General features: G+C 44.6%; 1 protein-coding gene across 1 annotated transcript in view; it reads right to left on the bottom strand.

The window, feature by feature from the left end:
• LOC132826529 (golgin subfamily A member 7B-like) overlaps positions 1 to 6,701 on the bottom strand; it is a 32,453-nt gene extending 25,752 nt beyond the window's left edge. Inside the window, exon 1 of the mRNA XM_060842496.1 lies at positions 6,548 to 6,701. Within this exon, the coding sequence (XP_060698479.1) occupies positions 6,548 to 6,556 (9 nt within the window). The 5' untranslated portion in view covers positions 6,557 to 6,701. The remainder of the gene's footprint in view (positions 1 to 6,547) is intronic.
• Positions 6,702 to 15,907: the final 9,206 nt, after the last annotated feature.

Here is a 15,907-nt window from a genome sequence, read left to right as displayed (position 1 = left end):
TGACTTTTAAATGTCACAATTGTACCAGGCTTCACCACTTCCTCTGGCAGCTTGTTACTACTAAGCCAGAGGATTGGGTAAGTTACAAAAACCAAAAACAGAAAAAGGGAGAAAACAACGTTGAGGGTAAACTAGCACTTATTATAAAAACAGATAGCGAGAGCTTCTTTAAGTATCTAAAAAGGAAGGGAGAGACAAATGTGTACATAGGCCCCTTGGGAAGCAATAATGAGGAACCAGCAAATGGAAGAGAATAAACACTTTGCGTCAGTCTTCACTGTAGAAACACTAACAACATTCCAAACTTACCAAATAATCAAGGAGCAACAGGTGAGGGAGGTAATAAATATGATAACTATCACTAGTGGAACTAAAGATCAGTAAGTCTCCTGGACCTAATGGGTTGCATTCTATGGTATTAGAGATAGTAGTGGGAGTGTTTAAGAATGAATAATATGATCAAGCAGAATTAGCATAGCTTTACAAAGGGGAAATTATGCAAGACACATTTATGAGAATCATAGAGTCATACAGCAAGGAAACAGACCATTCGGTCCAATTCATCCAAGCTGACCAAAGCTCCCAAACTGCATTTAGTCCTTATCCTCGTAAACCTTTCCTTTCAGGAAGTAACAAGCAGGATAAATGGAAAGCAGTGGGTATAATATATTTGGATTTTCAGAAGATGTTGATAAGGTACAACACATAGGCTGCTTAACAAGATAAGAGTCCATGGCTCTGGAGACAGGATATTAAGATGGATGGCTCACTAATAAAGGATAAGGGGTGTTTCGTACTGTATTGTTACAGTGCCATAGGGATCAGTGCCTGGGCTATCATTAGTTACAATATATAATAGCGAATTGGGAATGAGGGAAGTGAATGTACTAAAGACAAGTTTGCGAAATGACACAAAAATAGGTGGTGAGGATAACACACAGTCTGCAGATGGATATGGACAGGTTACCCAAGTGGGCAAAAACTTGGCAATGGAATATAATCTGGTAAAACGGGTGGTTCTGCACTTGGGCAGGAAGAATGCAGGAGCTGAATATTATTTAAATAGAGAAAGACTGTAGAAAGCTACAGACCATGGGGGTTTGGGGTCCCTGTGCATAAATCTACAGGCCATGGGGGTTTGGGGTCCCTGTGCATAAATCTACAGACCATGGGGGTTTGGGGTCCCTGTGCATAAATCTACAGGCCATGGGGGTTTGGGGTCCTTGTGAATAAATCTACAGAACATGGGGGTTTGGGGTCCCTGTGCATAAATCTACAGGCCATGGGGGTTTGGGGTCCTTGTGAATAAATCTACAGAACATGGGGGTTTGGGGTCCTTGTGAATAAATCTACAGAACATGGGGGTTTGGGGTCCCTGTGCATAAATCTACAGACCATGGGGGTTTGGGGTCCCTGTGCATAAATCTACAGACCATGGGGGTTTGGGGTCCCTGTACATAAATCTACAGACCATGGGGGTTTGGGGTCCCTGTACATAAATCTACAGACCATGGGGGTTTGGGGTCCCTGTGCATAAATCACTAAAAGTTAGCATCCAAGTTCAGTTGGTAATGGGAAAGGCAAATTAATTCTTGGACATTATTTCAAAAGTAACAGACGTGAAAATAGGGAGGTCTTGCTAAACTATACAAGCACAAGTTAGATTGCGCCTAAAATACGGTGAATTGTTAGATTACACCTAGAATATGGTGAACAGTTTTGGCCCTCTTACGTAAGGAAACACATCCTGGATTTGGAAGCAGTCTGGAGAACACTCACTAGGTTCAACCCAGGAGGGACTGTCTTATGACAAGAGCTTGAGTAAGTTGGGCAGATACTCTTTCAAGTTTAGAAGAGCAAGAGGTGACCTTACAGAAACACTGAAGATTCTCAGGACAGATGTGGAGAGGTTGTTTCTGCTTGTGGGAGAATCTAGGAGCTGAGGGCATAATTTCAGAATAAGGGATCGTCCATTTAGGACAGAGATGAGAATGGATTGTTTTTACAGAGGGTAGCGAATTCTTTACCGCAGGAGGGCTGTAGAGGGTGTGATATTAAATACATGCAAGGCTGTGTCACAGAGATTTTTATCAGTAAAGGAATGAAGGATTATAAGAAAAAAGCAATAGTTAGGGGAGTTGAGGATTACCAGATTGGGGAGGCAATGACACAGTGGTATTATTGCTGGACTGTTAATCCAGAGACCCAGGTAATGATCTGGGGACCAAGGTTCAAATCCTGCCATGGCAAATAGTGGAAATTGCGTACAATACATATCTAGAATTAAGGATCTAATAATGAGCATGAGTCCATTGTTGGAAAAGCCCATCTGGTTCACTAGTGTCTTCTAAGGCAGGAAACTGCCATCTTTACCTGGTCTAGCCCACATGTGACTCCAGATCCACAGCAATGTGGCTGACTCTTAACTGCCCACAGGCAATAAATCTGGTCTAGTCAGCATTGCGCTCATCCTGTGAATAAACTTTTTAAAAAGCCTAGCCCATGGTCTCGTTGATCAGACTCGATGGGCTAAATGGTTGACTTCTACTCCTATGCCAAAGTGAGGACTGCAGACGCTGGAGATCAGAGTCTAGATTACAGTGAGGCTGGAAAAGCACAGCAGGTCAGGCAGCATCTGAGGAACGGGAAAGTCGAAATTTCCTGAGGAAGGGCTTTTGCCCAAAATGTCAATTTTCCTGCTTCTCGGATGCTGCCTGACCTGCTGTGCTTTTCCAGCACCACTCTAATCCCTACTTCTGCTCCTATGCCTAATGGGGAGAAGGCAATGTCCTGTTAGTGGAGAATACCACTGGTATGTGCAGCACTTGCATCATTGAGGATTCTTGACAGGTTTGTCCACCAGCTCCCGAAGCTCTGGTCTCACACGTTGACCAGCAAACCCAAAGTAGACTTGCTGAATTCATAAACACTGGTAGGAAGCCCTGTTCCCATTAGTGTAACTAACTGGCTAGGAATTTCTGTGGGATCATGATGTTCACTAATGGCCTTCAATTTTCTTACAAAATCCAATCCCTGCTTTGCGAGTCTTTCCTGTATGAAGGCAGGACAAGACCCAAATAAAGATGAATATATCTTTGCGGAATACTTCTACACAAGTCACTCACATTATTCACTATGTAAATCTTTAATTGTTAAATAGAAATAGCCAGGTTAAATATTGCAGACAATTTAAATCCGCATGGGAGACTGACTTTCTCTTCAGAATGAAATGTGCAACGACATACCAAACTAAAACGTCCATCTCAGATTTAACCATTGGATGAGTGCCTGAGGAAAATTTCTTTGCTGTACAGTTAAAGTAAGGGATTCTTTTGCTGGTAAATGCCTTTAAAGTAGGTGAAATATTTCCTAACATAATTACAAAAATAGATTCCTTTTTCAATTAGTTGCAGCGTGGGTGAAATAAATACCAGTCATGGTTCAGTGGGTGTTACTCTCACCTGAGTCAGGAGTTCATGGTTGCAAATCTAACACCAGAAGCTTGAGCCCATTACCTGAGAAATGAGAAACCATGGATGGTGCTGTGTGCAAGAGAAGATTTTAAACTGAGACCCTGTCTACGCTTACAGATGTTCAGAAAAGGCTATGCAGCACCATGCTGAAGGACAGTAAGGGAACTATCCCCAGTATTCCAGGCTGATATTTATCTCTCCCTAAAATGAATGATTTGGTCATTATTACATAGCCATTTGTGGGATCTTGCTGTGCACAACTGGCTGCCTCAACTCCCAACAGTAGAACAGTGGCTTCGTTCCAAAGTTCTTTTGGAACATCCTGAGTTTTTAAAATCAATTCCATAATTACAATTTCTTTCTTTTTAAGAAATTTTACTCAGCCTCCACCAGATTTCTCCACACTAAGGAGACTTGACTAATGGCCAGCATTTGGCATGGCCTAATCATGGGCTCCTGGTTTACTGTGTTTTGTTCTCCCCTCTTCTTCCTTCCAATCTTGGTGCTGACTTGTAATATTGGACTTCATTCAGAATCACAGAGGGATTACAGGGCAGGAGTCCATTCAGCCCACTGTCTCTGTACTAGCTGTCCAAATGTGTAATATACCTTGCGCCACTCCCTATCCTTTTCCCTGCATTTTATTCCATCTTTGACAACAGTCTCATTCACTTTTTAAATCCTTGACTGAATCTGCACCCACCACACTCTCAGGCACTGCATTTCAGATCCTAACCACTCTTTGCAGGCTCAGTCCTTGAGTACATCCATGTCAGAAGTTGAAGGATTTCTAGATGTTAAAGATATCAAGGAATACAAGAAAAGCACTGGGCTAATGGAGCCATGGTAAAAAACCAAATGAGGCACTCAGGAGGGCAGTGGATGATTATCTGAAGTAACAGTGTGTGAAGGCATGGGGGAAAAGCAGGAGACTTGCACTGGGGAATGATCTCATTTGAAAAGCCAGTGCAAGCATAATGCCTGAATAGCCTACTTCACGCTGTAACAATTCTGTGATCAGTGATGTTCTGGTTGAAAGGTGGAACAGGAAATGAAGGTTGAATGGCCTACAGCAGCTCCTATTTCCATGTTGAGTGTTGGGTGCTAGAAAAGCAGGTCAGGCAGCATCCGAGGAGCAGGAGAATCTACGTTTTGGGCCAAAGCCCTTCATCAGGAATGAAGCTCCCTCCCTACCCCTATCCGCTTTCCATGAAGACCATTCCCTCCGCGACTCCCTCATCAGGTCCACGCTCCCCCCCCCCCCCCAAACAACCACCCTCCCCTCCCGGCACCTTCCCTTGCCACTGCCACCATCCTCACAAGCCTCATTCCTGATGAAAGACTCATGCCCCGAAACGTCGATTCTCCTGTCCCTTGGATGCTGCCTGACCTGCTGTGCTTTCCCAGCACCACACCAGCATCTGCAGTCTTCACTTTCGCCTAAATCTATGTTCCCCATCTCACAAGGGTCTATAGTTCCTAAATTCCCCCCCCATCAGGGCTTTTCCTCACCTCACGTCTGGGTCAGTTGAGTCTGATCCAATAACTCCATCAGCATTGTATCATGAGAGAGGCGATTAAACTGAGATGGACAAAGATATGTTTTTAAAATGGTATACCTGGCAAAGCAAATCAGATAAATCACTTTTCTTTCTGTACTTTTGATATAGGGCAAGCCAACTATACCTTCATTTTCAAACCAGCTGATGTGCCAGTACGGGCAGCATCCGAGGAGCAGGGGAATCGATGTTTCGGGCATGAGTCTTTCATCAGGAATGAGGCTTGTGAGGATGTTGGCAGTGGCAAGGGAAGGTGCCGGAAGGGGAGGGTGGTTGTTGTGGGGCGTGGACCTGATGAGGGAGTCGCGGAGGGAATGGTCTTCATGGAAAGCGGATAGGGGTGGGGAGGGAGCTTCATTCCTGATGAAGGGCTTTGGCCCAAAACATTGATTCTCCGGTTCCTCGGATGCTGCCTGACCTGCTGTGCTTTTTCAGCACCCAGTACTCAACATGGAAATAGGAGCTGCTGTAGGCCATTCAACCTTCATTTCCTGTTCCACCTTTCAACCAGAACATCACTGATCACAGAATTGTTACAGCGTGAAGTAGGCTATTCAGCTCTTACTCAAAACGTCGACTCTCCTGCTCCTCGGATGCTGCCTGGCCGGCTGTGCTTTTCCAGCGCCACACTTTTTTGACTCTGATCTCCAGCATCTACTTATGTGCCAACACTGTAGATATGTCAAAAGCAGAAATTCCTCCTCAGGAAGTCACTTAAGGATAAATATTTGAGCTAAGGTAATGAGGACTGCACTGCCAACACTTGAAGCTTAAACAGCAGCTGCTACAACATTTGCTATTTATTACCAAACACAATTTTTGGAACATCTTTTTATCACTAAAGTCTGAATGCTGCGCTCCCCATGAATCACATGCTCCTGTAACAGAGTACATAGGTCATGTAAATCTGGCCTTTGTTCTTCAAACAATCCTCTTGTCCGTCTCTCTTTCCAGCCCTTTGTAAGCAGCAGCTGTTGTGTTTTTTTTTGAAAGAGAGGAAATGCGTGATTAGTGCTGAAGACAGACAATTTTATATGTCTACAGCAATATATTCGAGCCCATCAAGGAATAATGATGCGACCTATGAATGAAATAAAATGCTTTTTGCTCCGGTAAATAAATGCACAATTGTGCAAAACGGATACGTTTCTTATTTTTTCAAGAAAATGTGCAAAACCTAAAATGCATTCACAACGTGCAGGCTGGGCTATCATCATCATGTGCCTGAGGTTGGATTGTCCAGACAGGCCGCATTTTGTACTCGGTCCCCAACAAGAGGGGCAAGATTTAGGATTCCCTCGTTAAAAGAAATCTTGTCTCTTTTTCTCTTTCCACCCTCCCTCCAAACCTGTATTTGCAGCAATGCAATAGGATGTCCCCTTTGCTTCCCGATGTTATTTTTTATTTCTCGCCCCACCTTCGCCAACACAGATGTGCATTTCCCCCTTCCCCGGGTCTGGGGGCTCGGGAGGTTGCATTGAAGTGAATGCACGGCCCAGCGAATGTCTCCCTTACCTCGGCCATCTCCACAGCGCGATGCCCGGGCTGACGGCCGCTTGCGCTGCTCGCCCCTGCGCCACCGCCTCCGGCTTGATTGACAGGGCACCCGCTGTCAAAGGGACTCGGTCGCCCCGGCAACCGCCGCTGATTGACAGCTGCCGCTGGACCTTGCAGGGGATTCCCCTATCCGTCACCCCGGCAACCGCCGCTGATTGACAGCTGTCGCTGGACCTTCCAGGGGATTATCCTATCCGTCACCCAGGCAACCGCCGCTGATTGACAGCTGCCGCTGGACCTTCCGGGGGATTCCCCCCACCCCTATCCGAAACCCCTCGGTATCAGCAGCGGGCCATTGCAACATGGGGTGACCTTCAGACTTGCAAAACCCCCTACCTGGAGAAAAATTATTTTTGCAATGTATGCAATGGTGCATCTTGTGGAGATAGTGAGGACTGCAAATACTGGAAATCAGTCTATAGATGTGGAGCTGGAAAAGTACAGCAGATCAGGCAGCATCCCAGGGGCAAGGAAGTTACCATTTCAGGAGAAACCTTTCATCAGGACTCACTGACGTAGGGTTTCCACCCAAAACGTTGACTTTCCTGCTCCTCGGCTGCTGTCTGATCTCTTCCAGCTCCATATTTATTGACTCCCACATTTTTGAGCATGATTTGGATGAGAATGTAGAAGAAATGGTTAGTGCGTTTGCAGACAACACCAAAATTAGTGGTATTGTCGATAGCGAAGACGGTTTTCTAAGATTGCCAAGAGATTTTCATCAAATGGTCAATGGCCTGAAAAATGGCAGGTGGAATTCAATCTGGATAAATTGCATTTCAGTACAACAAATGAGGATCGGCTTTATACAATTAATGGTAGGGCCTTGAGTAGTGTTGTAGAACAGATAGACCTAGGAGTTCCTGAACATAATTCTTTGAAGTTTGCGTTGCATATAGACAGGTTAAAATCTTTTTCCCCCACCCCACTCCAGCCTATCACCCTCACCTTGACCTCCTTCCACCTATCACATCTCTATCGCCCCTCCCCCAAGTCCCTCCTCCCTACCTTTTATCTTAGCCTGCTTGGCACACTCTCCTCATTCCTGATGAAGGGCTTATGCCCGAAACGTCGAATTTCCTGTTCCTTGGATGCTGCCTAACCTGCTGTGCTTTAACCAGCAACATATTATCAGTCGCATATAGACAGGATGGTTAAAAAGTTGTTTGGCGCGCTTGCCTCATGGCTCAGTCCTTTGAGTGTAGGAGTGGGGGAAGTCATGTTGAGGTTGGACAGGACATTAGTGAAGGCTTCTTCTGGAATACTGTGTCCAGTTCTGGTCACCCAGATATAGTAAGGATATTATGAAGCTGTAGATGGATCTAAAGAGATTTACCAGGATGTTGCCGGGTATGGAAGGTTTGAGATATAAAGAAAGGTTGAGACTTTTTTTCACTGGAGCGTAGGAGGTTGAGAAGTGACCTTTTAGAAGGTCACAAAATAATGAGAGCTATTGATAGAGTTAATAATAATTGTCTTTTTCCTAGGAGGGGAGAATTCAAGACTAGGGGGAACATTTTTAAGGTGAGCAGAGAGAGATTTCAAAAGAAAACATGAGGGGCAATTTTTTTACAAAGAGAGTGGCTGGCATGTGGATGAACTTCCTGAAGAATTGGTGGATGTGGGTACAATTGCAATGTTTAAATGACATTTGGATGGAACTATGAATAGGAAAGGTTTGGAGGGATATGGGCCAGGAGCAGGCAGGTGGGATTAGTTTTATTCGGGATTATGTTCGGTGTGGACTGGTTGGACTGAAGTGTCTGTTTCTGCACTGAATGACTCATACGAGGTCCCCCACTGTGCAGTGTATGTAATTGATTGCTTTTGCAGACATCAAGATATTACCAAGAACCGTGAGTTCATGAGGCAGCAATTCAGACCATCCTGCCCATCAGACCTGTGCCAGCGTTTCGAAAGAAGTGTCAAATTAGTCTCACTTGACGGCCTTTTCCCATACCTCTGCCGATTTTGTCCCTTCCAGAACCATCATGATGGAATCAGCTTCCACTTCCCTTCCAGCTAGCACAGTCCAGATCTCAAAATTCACTCCAAAAACAATTTCTTTCTTCACCTGAAATCTGTGTCCCCTGGTTTAATGAGCCTGGGTCAATATCCTGGAAATCCTTAACAGCACAGTCCAGTCTCAGTGGCTTGAGAAGCCTACTCATCATCACTGCTTCAAGGTCCATGAGGGATGGGCAATAACTGGCGAGGGAAGAAGATTGAGAGTAACCTCTTTGCTTTCCCACATGATCAACATATACATATTACTTCAAAACAACTTCAGCCTCACAGGTTATTGTACATCATCCTCCCAATGTAATCCAACCCCTTACAATGGACAGATACTTCAAAGATCTGGTGATCAATATTAATACTTTCTAGTACTGAGGTGGACCCTGTCCCTCATAAACATAGAGGAGATTCATATGCCTTCATACTCACTGAATTCAAAGTCACGAGTGATGTAGAGTTTATTTCTTATCTTAAGAAACACAAACACATTGCCTGCTTCGCCACTTCACAGCCTCAAGTTCTGAATGTTGGATTCCGTAACTTCAGAAACTGACCACGTTTTGTCTGTTCTCTCTGCCCTCTCCTCCACAGCCTTTTCTCTTTTTCTGTCTTGTTTACTTTGCTCTTAGTAAAGATGATCCATTCTCTCCCTTTCAGAACTTAATTTAAGATGTCTTTCTCCAAAGCAAGTCTTAGCAGGATTTATACACTTAATGGTATGGTCCTAGGGAGTGTTGCTGAATGAAGAGACCTTGGAGTGCAGGTTCATAGTCTCTTGAAAGTGGAGTCACAGGTAGATAGGATAGTGAAGAAGGCGTTTGGTATGCTTTCCTTTATTGGTCAGAGTATTGAGTACAAGAGTTGGGAGGTCAGGTTGGAGCTGTACAGATTAGGCCACTTTTGGAATATTGCATGCAACTCTGGTCTCCGTCCTATCGGAAGGATATTGTGAAATTTGAAAGGTTTCAGAGAAGATTTGCAAGGATGTTGCCAGGGTTAGAGGATTTGAGCTACAGGGAGAGATTGGATAGGCTAGGGCTGTTTTCCCTGGAGCATTGGAGGTTAAGGGGTGACCTTATAGAGGTTTATAAAATCATGAGGGGCATGGATAGGATAAATAGGCAAAGTCTTTTCCCTGGGGTAGGCGAGTCCAAAACTCGAGGGTATAGGTTTAAGACCATAAGACCACAAGACATAGGAGTGTAAGGAAGGCCATTCAGCCCATTGAGTCCACTCCACCATTTAATTATGGCTGATGGGTATTTCAACTCCAATTACCCACACTCTCTCTGTAGCCCTTAATTCCTTGCGAGATCAAGAAATTATCAATCTCTACCTTGAAAACATTTAACGTCCCGGTCTCCACTGCACTCTGTGGCAGTGAATTCCACAGGCTCACCACTCTCTGGCTGAAGAAATGTCTCCTTATTTCTGTTCTAAATTGACTCCCTCTAATTCTAGTCTCCACGGGTCCTAAGCCATCTTGTAAGTTTCTATTAGATCTCCCCTCAACCTTCTAAACTCTAATGAATACAATCCCAGGATCCTCAGCCATTCATTGTATGTTAGGCCTACCATTCCAGGTATCATCCCTGTGAATCTCTGCCGGACACGTTTCAGTGCCAGAATGTCCTTCCTGAGGTATGGGTCCAAAATTTGGAAGCAGTATTCTAAATGGGGCCAAACTGGAATTTTATAAAGTCTCAGAAACACATCGCTGCTTTTATATTTAAACCCACTTGAGATGACAACGTTACATTTGCTTTCTTAATCACGGACTCATCCTGCAAGGTAACCTTTAGAGAATCCTGCACTAGCACACCCAGGTCCCTTGGTATTTTGGCTTTATGAACTTTCTCACCGTACAGACAATAGTCTACACCTGTATTCTTTTTTCCAAAGTACAAGACCTCTTATTTGCTCATGTTGAATTTCATCAACCATTTCCTGGACCACTTTCCTGAACTGTCTAAATCTTGCTGCAGCCTCCCCACCTCCTCAGTACTACCTGCCTGTCCGCCTAACTTTGTATCATTGGCAAACTTGGCCAGAATGCCCCCATCCCTTCATCCAGATCATTAATATATAAAGTGACCAGCTGTGGCCTCAACACTGAACCCTGCGGGACACCACTTGTCACCGGCTGCCATTCCAAAAAAGAACCTTTTATCCCAACTCTCTGCTGTCTGTCAGACAGCCAATCCTCAATCCATGTCCGTAGCTCACCTCAAACCTTACTCAACAGCTTCCCGTGAGACACTTTATCAAAGGCCTGTTGGAAGTCTGAATAGATAACATCCACTGGGTTTCCCAGGTCTAACATACCTGTTACCTCTTCAAAGAATCCTAACAGGTTTGTTAGATATGACTTCACCTTACTAAATCCATGCTGACTTGTTCTAATCTCATCCTTAACATTCGATTCTCGAATTTTGCCAATAACCGAGGTTAGGTTAATCGGCCTATAATTTTCCATTTTTTGTCTTGATTCCTTCTTGAACAAGGGGGTTACAACAGCGATCTTCCAATCATCTGTGACTTTCCCTGACTCCAGTGACTTTTGAAAGATCACACCCACGCCTCTGCTATTTCCTCAGCCACCTCCCTCAGAACTCTAGGATATAGCCCATCTATCAATGTTTAGGCATTTAGCTCTTCCAGCACTTTCTCTTTTGTAATGGTTACCATACTCAACTCTGCCTCCTGACTCTTCTTAATATTTGGGATATTACTTATATCTTCCACTGTGAACTCTGACACAAAGTACATATTAAGCTATTAAGCTATTTCCTTATCTCTCAGGACTAGCCTTCCTGCATCAATGTGGAGTAGCCCAATGTCTAATTTTGCCTCTCATTTATTTCTTATGTATTGAAAGAAACTTTTACTATCATTTCTAAAATTATTGGCTAGCCTACCTTCATATTTGATCCTCTCCTTCCTTATTTCTCTCTTTGTTATCCTCTATTTATTTTTGTAGCCTTCCCAATCTTCTGATTTCCCAGTGCTCTTGGCCACTTTCCAGGCTGTCTCTTTTTCTTTGATACATTTCCTGACTTCCTTTGTCAGCCATGGCTGTCTAATTCCCCCCACCCACCCCCACCTCGACACCCTCCAGGCAATCTTTCTTTTCTTTGGGATGAACCTCTGTACTGTGTCCTCAATTACACCCACAAACTCCTGCTATTGTTGCTCTACTGTCTTCCCCGCTAGGCTCTGCTTCCAGTCGATTTTCGTCAGTTCCTCTCTCATGTCCCTGTAATTACCTTTATTTAACTGTAACACCATTACATCTGATTTTGCCTTCTCTCTTTCAAACTGCAGATTGAAGTCTACCATATTATGATCGTTGCCTCCTAAATGTTCCCTTACTTTAAGGTATTTTATAAAGTCTAGCTCATTACATACCACTCACTCCAGTATAGCCTGCTCCCTCGTGGGCTCCATCACAAGCTGTTCCAAAAAGCCATCCTGTAAGCATTCCATGAATTCCCTTTCTTTGGATCCACCAGCAACATTATTCACACAGTCTATTTGCATGTTGAAGCCCCCATGATCACTGTGATCTTACCTTTCTGACATGCCCTATCTATTTCCTGGTACATCTTGCGCCCCTGGATCTGACCACTGCTGGGAGGTCTGTACATAACTCCCATTATGGTTTTTTTTGTCTTGTGGTTCCTCAACTCCACCCACACAGACTCCACATTGTCTGACCCTATGTCATTCTTCACTAACAGGCAACCTCGCCCCCTCTGCCCACCTCTGTGTCTTTTCAATAGGTTGTAAACTCTTGGATGTTTAACTGCCAGTCCTGAACCCCCTGCAACCATGTCTCTGTGATGCCTATCACATCATAGGGTGAGAGGGGAAAGCTATAAAAGAGACCTCGGGGCAACGTTTTCATGCAGAGGGTGGTGTATGTGTGTGGAATGAGCTGCCAGAGGAAGTGGTGGGGGCTGGTACAATTGCAACATTTAAAAAGGCATCTGCATGGGTGTATGAATAGGAAGGGTTTGGAGGGATATGGGCTGGGTGCTGGCAGGTGGGACTCGATTGGGTTGGGATATCTGGTCAGCATTGACTAGTTGTACCGAAGTCTGTTTCCATGCTGTACATCTCTATGACCCTATGTCTCTTCCTGCACCATTAACAACCCCTTTGTCATTTGTGCTGGGCCTCTCCACCACCTATCTCCTCGCTTCTCCTCTGTTTCTGTCAACACCACCAAAAGCAATTTCCAACACTGTTCAATTCCAGAGAAGAATCATACCAGACTTGAAACATTAATTCTCTTTTGCTCTCTGCAGATGCTGCCAGACCTGCTCAGTGTCTCCAGCACTTTCTGTCTTTATTTCAGATTTCCAACATCATTGGTTCTTGGTTTCATTCAATAATTTATTTCTTAATGTGCTCCTAAGCTGGTAATGGAAGTGACGCCATGAAGTTAAGAGTGTGGTGCTAGAAAAGCACAGCAGGTCAGGCAGCATCTGAGGAGCAGGAAAAATCGATGTTTCCGGCAAAAGCCCTTCATCAGGAATGAGGCATGTGGGCCGGGGCTGAGATATAACTGGGAAGAGTTGGGGATAGGGGAAAGGTAGCTGAGAGTACGATAGGTAGATGGAGGTGGGAGTAATGGTGATAGGTCAGAGGGGAAGACGGAAGGGATAGGTGGGAGGGAAGATGAAGGGTAGGACAAGTCATGAGGGCAGTACCAAGTTGGAAGTTTGGAACTGGGATATGGTGGGTGGAGGGGAAATGAGGAAACTGGTGAAGTCTTCATTGACGTTGTGAGGTTGGAGGGTCCCGAGGTGGAAGATGAGGCATTCATCCTCAAGGTGTCAGGTGGTAAGGGAGTGACAATGGCGGAGGCCCAGGACCTGCATGTCCTTGGTGGAGTGGGAGAGGGAGTTGAAGTGTTCGGCCATGGGGCAGTGGGATTGGTTGGTGTAGTTGTCCCAGAGATGTTCTCGAAAGCACTCTGCGAGAAGGTGTCCAGTCTCCCCTATGTAGAGGAGACCACATCCGAAGAAACAGTTACAGTCAATGACATTGGTGGATGGGCAGGTGAAACGTTGTTGGATGTGGAAGGCTCCTTTGGGGCCTTGGACATAGGTGAGGGGGGATGTGTGGGTGCAGGTTTTGCAATTCCTGCGGTGGCAGGGTATGGTGCCAGGAGGGGAGGGTGGTTGGTTGGGGATGTGCATCTGACCAGGTAGTCACAGAGAGAACGGTCTTTGCAGAAAGCGAATAGGGGTGGGGAGGGAAATATATCCCTGGTGGTGAGGTCGGTTTGTAACTCTGCTTTCCCTTCACAGATGTGGCCACACCTGTTGAGTTTCTCCTGAAATTTCTGATTCTGTTTTTTAACTAAACTACATCTGGCAGTTCTTGATTAAGGGTTGAAAGGTGTGGCGCTGGAAAAACACAGCAGGTCAGGCAGCATCCTGATGACGGGCTTATGCCTGAAACGTCAACTCTCCTGCTCCTTGGATGCTGCCTGACCTGCTGTGCTTTTCCAGTGCCACACTTTTCGAATCTGACTCCCCAACATCTGCAGTCCTCACTTTTCCTCAGTTCTTGATTAATCCTTGCCTCTCCAAGTGCAGATTAATTCTGACCCTCAGAATTGCTTCCAATAATTTCCCCCTCCAATGGATTTCTGGTTTAGTCTTTGCTTCGTTCTTGAATAATGGTGCCACATTTTCAGACCTCGAGTCCTTTGGCACATCTCCCATGGCCAGAGAGGAACTGGAAATGATTGCCAGTGTCCCCTTGCTAATTCAGCTTATAAAGTTAGAGGTTCTCTTCCAATTGAAGATCAGTTGGTTGCTATATACTGCTCCTAGAGAAGGTGGTGGTGAACCACTTTCTCAACCCATTGTAATCTATCTGCTGTAATGCAACCACAGTGCTGTCCGGGAGTTCTGGGATTTTGACCCTGAAGGAACAGCTATATATTTCCAAATCAGGATGGTAAGTGGCTTGGAGGAGGACTTACACATGGAGTTATTCCTATGTATCTGTTGCCCTCGTTTTTCTAGATTTGCAGATTTGGAAGGTGCTCTCAAAGGAACTTTGGTGAGTTGTTGCCGTCCATCTCAGAGATAGTACACTTTGTGACAGTTGTAGAGGAATGAATGGAGAGAGGGATTGATGTGGCGCCAATCAGACAAGTCACTTTGCCTTGGGCAGTGTCGGGCTTTTTATGGATTGGTGGGGCCATTCTCAGTAAAAGTTTAAGAGGGGGAATTTGGCCAAAATATAGGAGCAGGGAAGATTGATATCTAGACATGGTCATCTGTGCACGATTGGAAAATGGGGACACTTCAAGAACATTGAATCTTTAAAAGCTGTTCAGAGTTTAATATTTCCTTCAAGTTAGTAGACGGGCGATGAAATAAATTGCACAAGCTCTTTCTTCCTGAAATCGAGCAAGCTTTGTTACAATGCCACAGGAATGGGGTTTAATTAGTATGTTTGTGTTGGAGATGATCCACTGTATGGAGGTTTTACTAATTTGTCATTCTCTTCCTTAATGTAATTGTTCTGTTCAGCATTCCAATTTTTTGAGTGAGCTTTTGAATTATGTTCAAAAGGGTTTGTCTGAAATATACTGGATAATGAGCTGTGCCAAAATGCCCAAATACTTGCTGTGTTTTAATAATGTACAGAGAAAATTGTACAACAGTGGAGTCCTTGATTGTATACTCACAGGAACTGTGTGGCTCAAAGAATGAACTAATATTATACAGCAACATTCAACCCCTCACCATATGCTCAGTGGTTCTTTGCAACAGTTGTATGCCTCCAGCAGGGTATTGGTACAAGATACAGCAATGCTTTCATTATCCCCTTCTAACATAAAAAATATGATGTAGGTCATGTACATAGAACATTACAGTGCAGTACAGGCCCTTCAGCCCTTGATATTGCACCACCCTGTGAAACCAATCTGAAACTCATCTATCCTACACTATTCCATTTTCATCCATATGTCTATCCAATGACCTTTTAAATGCCCATAAAGTTGGCGAGTCTACTACTTTTGCTGGCAGGGCTTTCCACACCTCTACTACTCTCTGAGTAAAGAAACCACCTCTGACATCTGTCCAATAACTATTATCCTCAATTTAACGCCATGTCCCCTCGTGTTAGCCATCCCTATCCTAAGGAAAAAGCTCTCGCTGTCCACCCTATCTAACCCTCTGGTTATCTTATATCTCTCAATTAAGTTGCCTCTCAACCTTCTTCTCTCTAATGAAAACAGCCTCAAGTCCCTCAACATTTCCTTGAAAG

This window comes from Hemiscyllium ocellatum, chromosome 22 (genome assembly GCF_020745735.1).
Source record: "Hemiscyllium ocellatum isolate sHemOce1 chromosome 22, sHemOce1.pat.X.cur, whole genome shotgun sequence".
NCBI lineage: Eukaryota > Metazoa > Chordata > Chondrichthyes > Orectolobiformes > Hemiscylliidae > Hemiscyllium > Hemiscyllium ocellatum.
Note: the sequence above shows the minus strand (reverse complement) of the source record. Positions and strands in the feature narration are given on the sequence as shown.